Source organism: Pelophylax lessonae (assembly GCF_965119305.1).
Source record: "Pelophylax lessonae genome assembly, chromosome: 8".
NCBI lineage: Eukaryota > Metazoa > Chordata > Amphibia > Anura > Ranidae > Pelophylax > Pelophylax lessonae.
The window spans coordinates 36,869,957-36,883,746 of record NC_138775.1 but is presented as its reverse complement, the minus strand read 5'-3'; the positions used below and the strand labels follow the sequence as shown (position 1 = coordinate 36,883,746).

The window sequence follows — 13,790 nt, the reverse complement described above, 5'->3', positions numbered from 1 at the left end:
AGAAATAAAATACTTGTTAGGCAACTCTGGAAGTTCAATTCTGGTTTTATACAAACTTCTGGAAAAAAGCAGCAAGCCATTTATAGCAGTAAATGAGGTTTCTGGGGGAATTTTTTACACACATTCCCCAGCATTGTAGGAATATGGAATTTTGTTTTGTGCGGAAATTTTTGAGGCTGCAGGTCAAAATAGATTTTGTAATATTCATTTGTGATTTGGCTGCATTAGCAATGAGGTTTAGAAAGCAGAATGTGCCTTTAAGAAGCCTGTTTTTTCTTTGCAGTACCTGGTAACAGAATGGTTAAACGACAAAGTGGAGAAGCAGGACTGTCCCATGGATCAGCCGTTGCGGATTACCACAGATCCCACAGTGTTGGCAACCACCCTTAACATGCTCCCTGGACTGTCTCATTCCCCTTCCATTAACACACTTCCCAAACACTACATACGCTTTGTATCTCCTTACATGCCTGAGAGACGGAGGAGACCCCCAAAGGTGGATGGCACTTATGGATCATGTAAAAAGGTGAGTGTGTAGCATGTTCTTGGACGTGGGGGCTAAAATGAGTTTGAACGCCACGGACAGTAAGAACGTGTCTATTAAGTTAAATCACTAAAGGCAAACTTTTTTTTTTTAGTTTTAGATAAGAGATCAGAACAGCTGTCATGTTTTTATTGTCTTATTACCTTGTTTACCATCATCATTGATAGTGATAGGAAAAAAAAAATAAAAAATCTAAATTTGGGTTGGTAGAACAGTAATAAAGGGGAGATCTTTTGATGACAATCGGGTTCCCTCACTTTGTTTTGGCTATAGGATCGGAAGTCTCCCCTATGGGACACAGATGGCAAAAAAGCCTGACGGGTTGCAACCCTCCCGTATGCTCTCCATAGAAAAAAAAGTTCTGCCTTTAGTTACACTTGAAAGCCAACCCCTGGCAAAGAGCACGGACCTCTGGTTCCAGAAATTCTGTAGTTATTGATTTGCTACCACATTATTCACGTAAAGCATATGTCACAGCAAAACAAAAATGAAAAATGCAGCACTTCTCTGCAGTACATGAACATTTCCCCATGTTTTATCCCTTTAAATACCCCGCAAGTACAAAAAATACCTATTGATCTGCTGATCTTAAGCCCTGTTGTGGGCTGACAACGCAACATTTGTGGAATGAGTGATGTTGACATTTGCCAAACTACACAACCACTTCCACTCTCAATTTTTTTTAGCATGAAGGCTAATTATTAAAGTGAAATAGAACAAATCCAGTGTAGCACAATCAATAGAAATCCCAATTTCTATTTAAAAAAATTCCACAGGTGTGTGTTCAAAAAAATCATATTAAGTGACTTCAGTGACCACCACCTCTAGCTGGCATGTCTGCTCACCTCCAAGCAATGACCCCACTACAGAGTCACAATCGCCTGTTAATGTCTTTCTGGATACCACTGGGATGCTAATCCACAAGATGTTCCTGGACCAGACTGGACTCTTCTAGGGATCTCAGTCATTCATGTATGGCTAAAACATGAAACCATAGTGCTCTCTGCTTCGAATGATTTATTAAAACTATACACAGGGATAAAAATACTCACATAATGTGATACACAAGCATATCATCAGCTCTCCCAGCTGACACACGAAAAAACATCCTTAATATCGGCTCCTTCAACCTGTCTGCGTTACGCTCTTTAGTGAGCTTCTTCAGTCTTAGAAATCATTCTAAGCAGAGAGCACTATGGTTTCTCATTATTTTTTAGCGATATGGGAATGATTGAGATTCCTAGAAGAGTCCAGTTTGGACCAGGAACATCTTGAGGAGTATTCCAGTGGTATCCAGAGAGACCTATTAACAGGGGATTTTGACTTTGTAGTGGGGTCATTGCTTGGCGGTGAGTAGACATGCCAGCTAAAAGTGGTAGGCACTGGATTATATGATTTCTTTTTTAACACGATTTAGAATCCAACCATGGTGGATTTTTTTTTATATAGAAATTGGGACTTCTATTGATTGCTCTACACTGGATTTGTTATATTTGATAAGTGTTGGCAGCAATCACAATTTTCAATTTTAACTGAGTGGTTTATATTATTTGCGCATAGATACACACATACTGATTTAGATACAAGTACTAGTTTGCACATAGATTTCTCACACTAGGGTTGAATAATATTGTGCTGATTATATATTGTTTTATATAATTATTAAAGTGATTTAAACTAAATGCTTCCAGTGGTAAATTAAAGGATAAGTTCACTTTGTGCACATTTTTTCAGGTAAAAAGATGTGTATTTACTTTTTTTTTTTTTTTTTGTTTCCTTGGGAAACCGTAAACCATTGCACCCGTGATCAGCAGATGGCAGGTGCAATGTCAGGTTGCTGCAGACTGCCAGTGTAGCTGTCTGTCCAAACCTCCAGTACAAGTAGGCGTTTAATTTAGTCCAGGAAGATTAAATGATCTATGAGGATGCTCACTAGCACCCTTGTCCATTGAGAACAAAAGGCCCTCGGCTGCAAAGGCTGTTGGTGCTTATCTGAACTCTGTGAATGATCTGACTGTGTGGGCGCTCTTTTAAAACTTTGACTGTGGGAGCGGGGAGAAGATCCACTGGACTGCTGTTGGGGGGGGGGGGGGGGTCGGGGAGAGCTGCAGGAGTGGAAACATGTTACATGTTCCACTCTAAAAACAGGTGAAACATGTTACATGTTCCACCCTAAAAACAGGTGGAACATGTTCCTGAAGGGGAATTTAACAGACCAAAATGGAACAATTAAGAGAAGTTAATGTTTGCAAAGTCTCTATATCAACGTTTTAATCAATGGTATGGATATGCAGTGTGAACAACTGTGTGCTAATATACTTTAAAGTGTTAATTGATTTTAATTGATTTTTTTTCTGCCACTAACAAATCGCATTCTTCCCACTGTTAGCGCTGGATGAAACTAGCCTTGGAAGAAGCTGTGGCACAACCACCCAGCTCTGAACAGGAAAAATCCCAACCTTTATACCAAAGTAATGAGAGCAACAGCTCATCCAACATTGGCGCCAATACAGGTACGCTCCTGCCCCCTATGAACATTGTGTGATTGTTGCACCCTTCACATGAACACTTCTTCCTCTGCCTTTTTTTTTTTAAGGGCTAGTTCACACCAGATCGTCTAGTGCATTTTTTATTCTGCATCAAAAATGGGGTTTTTCTAGGTATTTCAGTTGTCCTAGTTCATATCAGTTTCAGTCAGTTTCCGGTGCAGAAAAAAAAAGTGGAACATGCTGCATTCTTCTGCATAGAACTGCACTGGAACATAGCAAAACGCATCAGAAACGCACCAGAATGGAGTTTGGTGTGAACTGTAAGCAAAAAAAGTATCGAACGCATCAAGAGTGCTTTTTTTTTTGGTGGTGTGAACTGGCCTTAAAAGTGAGCTGTGATGATCATAAAAAATAGTGTAGAAATATTGACACTTTTCGATGCTATGTTTTTTAATGAACATTTTATTAAAGCGGGATTAAGCCCTAAAGCAATTCTTAGATGTGGTAGCTGCAGTAGTTTACTTTTTTAGGCTTTAGTTTCTCCAGGTGATATGGCCAGTAAGTCTAAAAGAACAAGCTGCCCTGCAGATGCAGCAGTTAGGGGATTGAGATTAACTATTTAACAATGAAGGGTGCTAACAATGGCCAGTTTTATTTATGCAAGACCTTTTATCCTAAAAGGAAAAAACCTGTTGCTGTAATTGCTTAAAAATTGCTGGGTGGAGTTCAGTTTAATTTTTTTTTTTTAGTTTGAATCTGTAATGGAAAATGTATGATACTCGGGCTACAAGGGAAAGCAATCCTGTGTCCACCACTGTGAGTGCAGGCCAGGGAAGGAGCTTGTCTCAACTTCAAACAACTGTTGAGCAAAGGATGGATCCCATGAAGCTACACATCAATGCACACCCACTGGTATTGGAATGAATGGCAATCTCTGCCTGGGCTCCTGCCAGGCCACACCCTGATGCATTTTTTTCCACCCCTCGGAACTTAATCATGGGGAAACGATTAAGACCCAGGGGCAGAGTGAAACACAGTGAGGACGTGGCCTGGCGGTAGCCCAGACTGCCATTTATTTTAACACCGGTGGGTCTGCATTGATGTGCGGCTTCATGGGATCCATCCTTTGCTTAACATTTTTTAGGGTTTTTAAATCTAGTAGTACCCCTTACATTCCTCTCCCCCAGATTATCAATACTGCTGTCCAAAGGTGTGTCTGTTGTTCCTTCATCCAGAGTGTAGGCTCTGGATGAAGAATTAGCAAGCTGCAATATACACTGCTCAAAAAAATTAAAGGAACACTTTGAAAACACATCAGATCTCAATGGGGAAAAATCTCATGCTGCATTTCTATACGGATATGGACTGGGTAATGTGTTAGGAAGGAAAGAATGCTACATTGTTTGGAAATTAAAATTATCAACCTACAAAGAGCTTAATTCTGATACCCCAAAAATCAAAGTGAAAACATGCAGCAGGCTAGTCCATTTTGCTAAAATTGCATTGCAGAAACTCAGAATGGTACTCGGTAGTTTGTATGGCCCGCACATGCTTGTATGCATGCCTGACAATGTCGGGGCATGCTCCTAATGAGACAAAGGATGGTGTCCTGGGGGGTTTTAGATCTGGACCCGGGCATCACTCAGCTCCTAAACAAACTGAGGTGCAACCTTACAGCATTGGGTTGATTGAAACATAATGTCCCAGATGTCTTCTATTGGATTTAGGTCAGGTGAGTGTGGGGGCCATTCAATGATATCAATTCCCTCATCCTCCAGGAACTGGCTGCATACTCTGGCTATATGAGGCTGGGAATTGTTGTGCATGAGGAGGAACCCAGGACCACTGCACCAGTGTAGGGTCTGACAGTGGGTCCAAGGATTTCATCCCCATACTTAATGGCAGTCGTGATGCCATTGTCTAGCCTGTAGAGGTCTGTGCATCCCTCCATGGATATACCTCCGCAGACCATCACTGACCCACCACCAAACCAAACCGGTCATGCTGAACTATGTTACAGGCAGCATAACCTTCTCCACCGCTTCTCTGGGCCCTTTCACGTCTGTCACATGCTCAGGGTGAACTTGCGTTCATCTGTGAAAAGTACAGGGCACCAGTGGCGGACTTGTCAGTTCTGGTGTTCAATGGCAAATGCCAATCGAACTCCACGGTGCTGGGCAGTGAGCACAGGGCCCACTGGAGGATGTCGAGTCCTCAGGCCACCCTGATGAAGTCACTTTCTGATTTGGTCAGAGACATTCACACCAGTGGCCTGCTGGAGGCCCTTTTGTAGGGTTCTGGCAGTGCTCATCATGTTCCTCCTTCCACAAAGGAGCAGATACCGGTCCTGCTGAAGGGTTAAGGACCTTCTACGGCCCTGTCCAGCTCTGCTAGAGTAACTGCCTGTCTCCTAGAATCTCCTTTATGCTCTGGAGACTGTGCTGGGAGACACTGAAATCTTCTGGCAATGGCTCGTATTGATCTGCCATCCTGGAGGAGTTGGATTGCCTGTGCAACCTCTATAGGGTCCAGGTATGGCCTCATGCTACCAGTAGTGACACTGACCCTAGCCAAATGCAAAACGAGTGAAAAACAGTCAGAAAAGATGAGTAGGGAAAAAAAGGCTGTTGGCCTCCACCTGTAAAACCATTCCTGTTTTTGGAGGTTGTCTCATTGGCCATCTAGTACACCTGGTAATTTCATTAACACCAAAGCAGCTGATACTGATTAACAACCCCCTCTGCTACTTAACTGACCAAATCAATATCCCAGGAGTTTAATTGACTTGATGCTATGTTTTGCGTGTTTATTATTTTTTTTTTTTTTCAGCAGTGTATTATGGTTTTGGGTTTAATACCGCTTTAAATATTAGTACATCTCTGCAATTCATGCACATTTCCCTGTAAAATATATATAGATCCTTACAGCCATCTGTAGTGGGCTGACGGCGTTGTCTCCCAAGCAGCCCTCCCAATGGGGTCAGAAACCGCAGTTGAAACCTGGCAGGGGTTCTAACTTTTTTACTTTATTTAAAATGAAAAAGATTGGTCTACTTTTTAAGTTTTGCTTATCATGTGGAAGCAAACTAATAGTGTGCTGTGCATATGCAATAATTTAGTAGTGTTGCAGGTTATTGATGCATACCATTGTTTCAGTTGTGAACAGTCTGTTAAAATGGCACACTTCTAATTTGTATTGCTTTTACCCCACAGAAGTTACTGCCCCTTTAAAAAAGTGGAAGACGAAATACATCCTGGAAGAAATTTCGACCATTGTGTCAAGCCCAGTACCATTTCCCCCTGCTCTCCCCAATTCCATCACCACGGATTCACTCAGTCCCCTGCAGACCACACCCAGCTCTTCCCTTCCCGGTGAAGAAGAATCCCGATATGCATATGGACTCTTGTTCTCTCCTATCCCATCCCTCGCTGCTAGCCGCTGCAATACTCCACTACAGTTTGAGGTAAAGGATAGCAGGCTTTTGCAGTTCTTGGTACTTTGCTCAATATCTGAATAGTTCTGGTATATAGAAGGTACATTTTATCATAACCCCTCATTACAAATAGAAGTTTTTAGAATTCATATGATCTATCCTCAGTGTAGGTAATGGCACATTTGCTTCTTTCCAGCTCCAGCCTTTGGAGTGGAGAAACATTTGAGCTATTGCAAGTAAAAAAAATTGGGCACCTGCTGAACAATCTCATATTGTGGTAGTGCGCACCGCCTACTAGCACATTATGACCGATTTATCTTTTAAGGAAGCCCTCGTGCAGCATGCGGTCACCCCCTGTCGGGGCTTCCATCTTCACCCAGTCTTCCTTCCAAGTTTGCGGCCTTTGGCCATTTCAGTGGCCGAGTCGCAGTGATGTCACTCCTATGCATGCACGCAAGTCATGGCCGCGGCACAGATCTCTGAATGGACAGATCCAATCATTGAGTGCGCAGTAAGCATGCACCGGTGACATCACCAGCTGCTACTAAAGTAAGTCTCTCCTAAGCTGTGCACATTTTGGATATACATTTACTGTACCTACAGGTAAGCCTGATTATAGGCTTGCCTGCTGGGTATGAATCAAAAAGCGGACTTTACTACTGCTTTAAGTAAATACCAGCTGCAGAGAGCTTGATTTCTTGGGGTTTTATGCCAAAGGTCCATAGCCCCCCTGACATTGGTTTTGAGTGGCTATCATATTGGCTTTATGTTTTTTTAATCTGTAGGTTAGCTGTGTAAAATATTACTCATGCAATGACTTTAGGGTCTGTGTCGACGAGCTTTTGTCGATGACATTGATTTTAAATGCCAGCATTCCTTGACAGCTGTCATAGACCTGACGTTGACCTGCTTCAAGCTGGTTTTGCATTTTCAAAGACCTGTATGGAAATGCGACAGCGCGTCAACGCAGGTTCATAATCTGAGTTTCACACAACAGGATAGAGACTCCAATCCTTTTCAGGACATCGGACAAATCAAAATGTTGTGACCAGCAATACAGCCCTCAGGAGGGTGTTTGGGAAAGAATAAATGTAGGTTATTACGTATATTATGTATATATTATTATATACATATTATAACTTGCAGCAATTATAGAATACAGAGATTGCTCAGCACAGTACAGTGAATTGGCTGAGAGGCTGCTGGAAGCTCCTGAATCAGAGGTTGACAGTACGTGGTAACATCTAGCTTGAAGTGTCCATTTTCGTATAAAGTGTAAGAGGAGAATGTTCTTTCAATAGGTTACACTCATAGAATTGTAGTCTTCTTGTGAGAATTGGGAAGATTGCGTCAGATCATGCAAGTCCAGAATTGGTTTCCTGATTTAATTGAATTTCTGGTTCATGTGATTGCCTCAATTTGCACAAGTTACATTTCTTAATTTTCAGGAGTGAAGATAAATCAGATGAAGTTCAGGTTTTCATTGAAAATCACAATTTATCTATGCATAATCCTTTTCACCTAAAAAAAAAAAAAAAAAAAGTCTGCAAATTGATTTTATCAGATGCTAATTCCCTATGAAGTGTTATCCTAGTTTGCACCCTCTGTCACTGCTGCCTGGAGCATTTCCTTTGCTATGTATCAATGTTCTTGCTAAATCTTTATGTAATTTAAATGTACAGTGCTTTCTCTTCATACCACTTTAGGACACTGGCAAAATGGGTTGCAATATAATGTAAAAGTTTTAATGTTGCTTTATGTTGATTGTAATCATGGCTGTTAGTACAGAAGTGTTATGGAAAGAGAGCACTGTGTTTTTGAGTTATTTTGAGCTAAATGATAACCACAGCTATTATGTTAGCTTATTTCTTGTGACTTACAAGTCCCTAAAAAAATCTAAAATGAGAAAAACTCTTATTTCAGTGCATGCTGGTTTTGCTGATCCAGTGGTTTCAATTCTTATAAGTCATTGATCTGGAACAGAAATGCAGATTGGTTTTGATTTAAAGTGTATGTTTGGACAACCTTAAAGTTAGTAAAGTACATTTTTTTTTTTTTTTTAAGTTTGCTGACAGGCAGGGTTTTTATGAAAGAAGAGACCCTATTGGTCTCTTCTGCCATTAATGCATCCTCCTGCCTGTCAGCTGTCACGTACACTGAGCCACACATGCTCAGCGAACATTTACGGGCCCAGTCCGTGCTGCGGCGTTGTATCCCGTGCACATGTGCGCGAGTGACATCGTGGCCCGGCTTATCAAACGGCTCAAGGCACAGAACTTGGAAGTACAGACCGTGCGAAGATGGAAGTGTCGGGGGGGGCTTGCCAGATTGTTTGCAGCGCTGGAGGTCACAGTTTGACAGGTAAGTCTGCCATAATGTAGGAATATGTTTTGCATACTAGCACATTATGGCATAACCCATACTGTGCAAGACTTTTATTCATAGACCATGGGTTTATATGCAAGCTTCCTTGATGTGATTGGACACTGGCCACAAAACCTTGCTACGGATGCCCCTTCTGTACATTTTTATAACCCCACCCATTCCGTGAGATCCGTTTTTTTGTCCTTGGGGGTAATGGACTTCTTTGAATTTATTTCTTACTATTCCTTTTTTCTTCTGTCAAGAACTGACTGTTGCCCCCAGCTATCAAACATTTTTTAGATCAGTAATTCTTGGGCACTGTCTATGTACCTCATTGCTTGTGGACAGCCTGTAATTTTTGATTTGGACACTGGATCCTGCGCCAGGTGCTTGCCTTGGCACGAAGTGCAAACCTATATATTATATATATATATATATATATATATATATATATATATATATATATATATATATATATATATATATATATATATATATATAAATTTTAATATATTTTGTCCATGCATATACTTTAACTCTCGCCTAACTGTTCGATTTTCGACATATATGAGCTCAAGTAAAATGATTTCCTGCCAGAAAAAATATTAGAGAAAAACACTGAAGTTATAAAGTAAAGGCAGCCCCCTCGAGCCGTCCTGTCACAGCCAAACTGTGGGCAGTTCTGACAGGTATGTGACAGCGCCAGATTTACTGAATTGATGTAAAAACGATTGCTTTTTACCTGCGCACTCTGAATTAGTCCCACAATCACTGTGGGATCTTGATAGTTCAATTTGTGTAAATATAATATAATATGAATCAATTTATTATTCAAATTAATAGCGTATGAATCAAATTAATATACCATGATTAATACAATAAAGTGAATTGATGATGTGAATCAACTTATGTGACAATAGTAATAATAATGTTCATAAAATGGTGACAAATTGAAGTGAAGCAGCAGGTTTGTAAGCCAATATTGGCCAAGTTATGTGAACTTGATATATTGCTATAAAATAAACCGTGTTCTCAAGCACTATTACATGCTAATAATAATGTCCAACACCAGTGAAATATAGTTGGAGACCTATTCATGGGAAAATTCCAACTCCTCCAAAACGTGAATTGTGATGAGTGATCTTCCACTACCTATGTCTGGGATTCCTGCTCGCCAGAGATAAAATTAAGCGTACCCAGCTATTGAGGTCTCCCCCACGCTAATTTTCTCCGCTAATACCACTGTTCCAGTTAGTCTCCAGAATGTGTGTCATAAAATATAAAGAACAGAGGGCTCTTTATAGTGTAGTAATTCCATTTATTTGGTAACGCATAAAAGATTAAAAACGTACAAGATCGTATGGTCTAAAAGGCCATTCAGTACAGCAGTGACGCCATTCCGTGTTCCAAGTAAGGGCTCTTTCACACGGTCCACCTCCGTAGGCGGATCCGTGCTGCTCAGCGGGGATCGATCTGCCGATCCCCGTTGAGCCGGCGGATGACAGCTCCGTCTCCGCTTGCAGTGCGGAGAGGGAGGTGTCTCAGCCCCCGCTGCTCTCTATGGGGAATTGGATGAGAGCGGACCGCCTGTCTGCTCTCATCCGTTCCCATGCAATCCGATTCCCAGGACGGATGGAAAATAGGGTTTCCATCCGTCCGCATTTCACAGACAGGTTCGGATGTGGATGGCAGTGGGTGTCAGCGGACATGTCACAGCTGACATCCGCTGCTCCATGGGGCTGAATGGGCATCCGATCAGATCCGCCTAAAAAACTGACAGGCGGATCTGATCGGAACGCCCGTGTGAAAGAGCCCTAAGTGATGTATTGTGTTGTATTACCCTACGCGTGTTTAGTCAGAGAATCTTAACGTCATCAGGGGTCATATGACCGGACACGTCACCTCTATTGTATACAGACACTAATTCAGGATATCCAATCTCCTGCAATCCTCTTACACCTGTTTAAATTACATCATTACACAACCACCAGATCAAGGTATAAACGCAGCAGACCAGTCTACTGCCCATATTAACCAATATTTTATTATATTATTTTAATAGGTAACTAAAACCTCACACTGCTCCCTCTATAGGAAGCAGAGGATGAATGCACCTAAATGTTGTTGCTTCAAATCTTCTCATAGAGATCCCTCATTGATATTAACACCATCTAGTGGTTAAAATCAATATTGCAGATCTAAATATCATCAAGTATGTGTTGCTGGAATTTACATCAAATCAATTATTTAGACCTAGTGCTCGTTAAAGGAAATGGTAAGATCTTTACAAAAACATTTTTTAAGGAAACGGACAGGAATAGTTACATCCCTACGGCTAGTTGCCATCATCCCAAGTGGCTTGGGGGGCATCCCAAAGAGCCAACTTATGAGGATTACACTAAATTGTGCCAATTTGGATGACTATATCCAACAGTCAAATGTCTTGCTGAGTGGGTTTAGGGGAAAAGGTTACTGTGAGAGAACCTTGGAATCCATCCAGACGAATGTTGTCGGTATGGATGGGAATGATTTGCTAGAAGATAAATCTAGAGGTAAAGAGGACATAGCTTTTCTAACCAACTTTAATAGAGATTACAGGGCCTTTGAAAATATTGTAAAGAAACATTGGCCACTATTGCTTAGTGATAAAACAATATCATATGACGCCTGGTGGCGTCGGACGCTCTGATGAAACTCACGTAGGGTAATACAATGTGACACGTCACTTCCTCTACTTGGAATTCAGGTGGAACGCGTAACAGCGTCTCTGCTGTACTGAATGGTCTTTTCAAACATATGAACTTGTAAAGTTTTTAATCTTTTATGCGTTACTAAATGTTACTACACTATGAAGAGCCCTCTGTTTATATTTTGATACACATTCTGGAGACTAAGGGCTCTTTCACACGGTCCGCCTCCGTAGGCGGATCCGTGCTGCTCAGCGGGGATCGATACACGATCCCCGCTGAGCCGGCGGATGACAGCTCCGTCTCCGCTTGCAGTGCGGAGAGGGAGGTGTCACAGGCCCCGCTGCTCTCTATGGGGTATCCCAGGCGGTCTGCTCTCATCCGATACCTGAATGGATGGAAAAATAGGGTTTTCATCCATCCAGATTTCACGGATCGGATACGGGTGGCAGCGGAGGTGTCTCCGCTGACATCCTCTGCCCCATAGAGCTGCATGGAGGATCCGATCAGATCCGCCTTAAAAACTGACAGGCGGATCTGATCGGACCGCCCGTGTGAAAGAGCCCTAACTGGAATAGTGGCATTAGCGGAGGAATTAGTGTGGTGGAGACCTCAATAGCTGGATTTGCTTAATTCTATCTCTGGTGAGTAGGCGTCCCAGACATGGGTGGTGAAAGATCACTCATCACAATGTTTTGGAGAAGTTGGAATTTTCTCACGAATGTCACCAACTATATTTCACCGGTGTTGATGGACATATTAGCATGTAATGGTGCTTGAGAGCGCGGTTTATTTTATAGCAATATATCAATTTCACAGAGTTACTGAATTGCCCATAAAGAACCTTTTATTTTTTGTTTCCCCCTGCAATTTATTCCTTTTGCAGGTTTTGTCACAAATAACGGTTCACACTGAATGTATCTTGTAACATGTAATAGCTGTGGCTACATGATGGATTTTTTTTTATTTATTTATTTTGCTGTTGTGCGTGTTTGAATAGCTGAATAACAAGTTGCTTTTCCCTCCTCTAGAACATATCCTCCCCCGAGAGCTCCCCAGCGCATAGGCCTGAGTCCCTTTCACCAGAGGTAGTTATCGCCAATATGTCTGTTGCTTTAGGTGTTCAGTGTGTGGGCAGTGGAGTGCAACTCTGCCGCTTGTGTATTCTCATGGGATAACATGTAGAGGATGAAAGCCTTTACTTTGGGGGGGGGGGGGGGGGGGGAATTAAAATTCAGTGCAAACTAAAAGTATACCTAATTTGCTCAGTTAAATGTTTGATGGTGAGGCCTAGAAATGTCCTATGCATGTCTACCATGGGCTGTTCAGCTGTTTGATGGAGGGACAGAGAAAGCATGGGAGTGTTAGAGGGAATGCAGGTGTTAGGGCACGCTGTGTAGATGGCAGTCCAGTTTTAATGTTTATGTTCTATGCTAACTGGGTCTTTCACTTTTGAGCTGTAATGCCTAACTGCAGCCAAAATGTTTTTTAAAGTGTTACTAAACCCACAGCAGTAAAATCAGTCTGTATATGCAGTAAAACATACTTGTTATATTCACTAGGGAACCTAAGGGGTTAATCCTCTGCATTTTGTAAAACTGCTGTTTGATCCTGTCTTCTTATCCTCCCCTTCTTCCACAGTCCCCTAACCATCTCCTGATAGAACAGAGCCTTGGGGACAAGCTGCACATGCTCAGTTTGGTGTGTATTGCTAGTTTTTTTTTTTTTCTTGGGAGTGCATGTGATCAGCACTGTCCAGACAGAGGGTCAGGGGTCCTGCAGCCTCATAGGACATACAGGGGAGAATGAAAACTCCTCCTACATACTTTAACCAGTCCTCAGCCAGACACTGATATAAGTCACAAGACTGCTATATACTGCTGAGAAAAGGTATTTAGCAGTTTATAATTGCTAAAATAATTGCATTTCCATGTTCTGTGTACTGAGGGAGAGCAGCTATAATGAATGCAGGCTCCTGGGTTTAGTAACACTTTCAATTCTGGACAGAGCCAGGAAAGTTAATGACCTTAGTCCATTGTCATGCTTTGTCCCTCTTGGGAGGCTTTCTCTCCTATGTGGTCACCAAGATGGGAACAAGACGATGTCACCAGGACAGCAATGAAAACGTATTTTTTGTTTTTTTGAGTGGTCCGGCCCCTTTCACACTAATGCGCTTTTTCCAGGATGACAAAAGTGCATGAAAACTATCCCTGCTTAAATCCTGTGTAACTGTTCGCATCGCTGCGTTGTGTTTTAAAAAGTATTTGGTGCAG

The 13,790-nt window shown here is 41.9% G+C and overlaps 1 protein-coding gene across 2 annotated transcripts in view; it reads left to right on the top strand.

Moving 5' to 3' along the window:
- The window catches only part of SETD5 (SET domain containing 5), a 181,519-nt gene that overhangs the window by 154,876 nt on the left and 12,853 nt on the right, over positions 1-13,790 (top strand). The window contains exons 17-20 of one of the 2 annotated variants that reach the window (XM_082265991.1): positions 284-526; positions 2,934-3,057; positions 6,246-6,496; positions 12,549-12,605. In XM_082265991.1, the coding sequence (XP_082122117.1) occupies positions 284-526; positions 2,934-3,057; positions 6,246-6,496; positions 12,549-12,605 (675 nt within the window). The remainder of the gene's footprint in view (positions 1-283; positions 527-2,933; positions 3,058-6,245; positions 6,497-12,548; positions 12,606-13,790) is intronic. The other variant, XM_082265992.1, reaches the window with a different exon arrangement.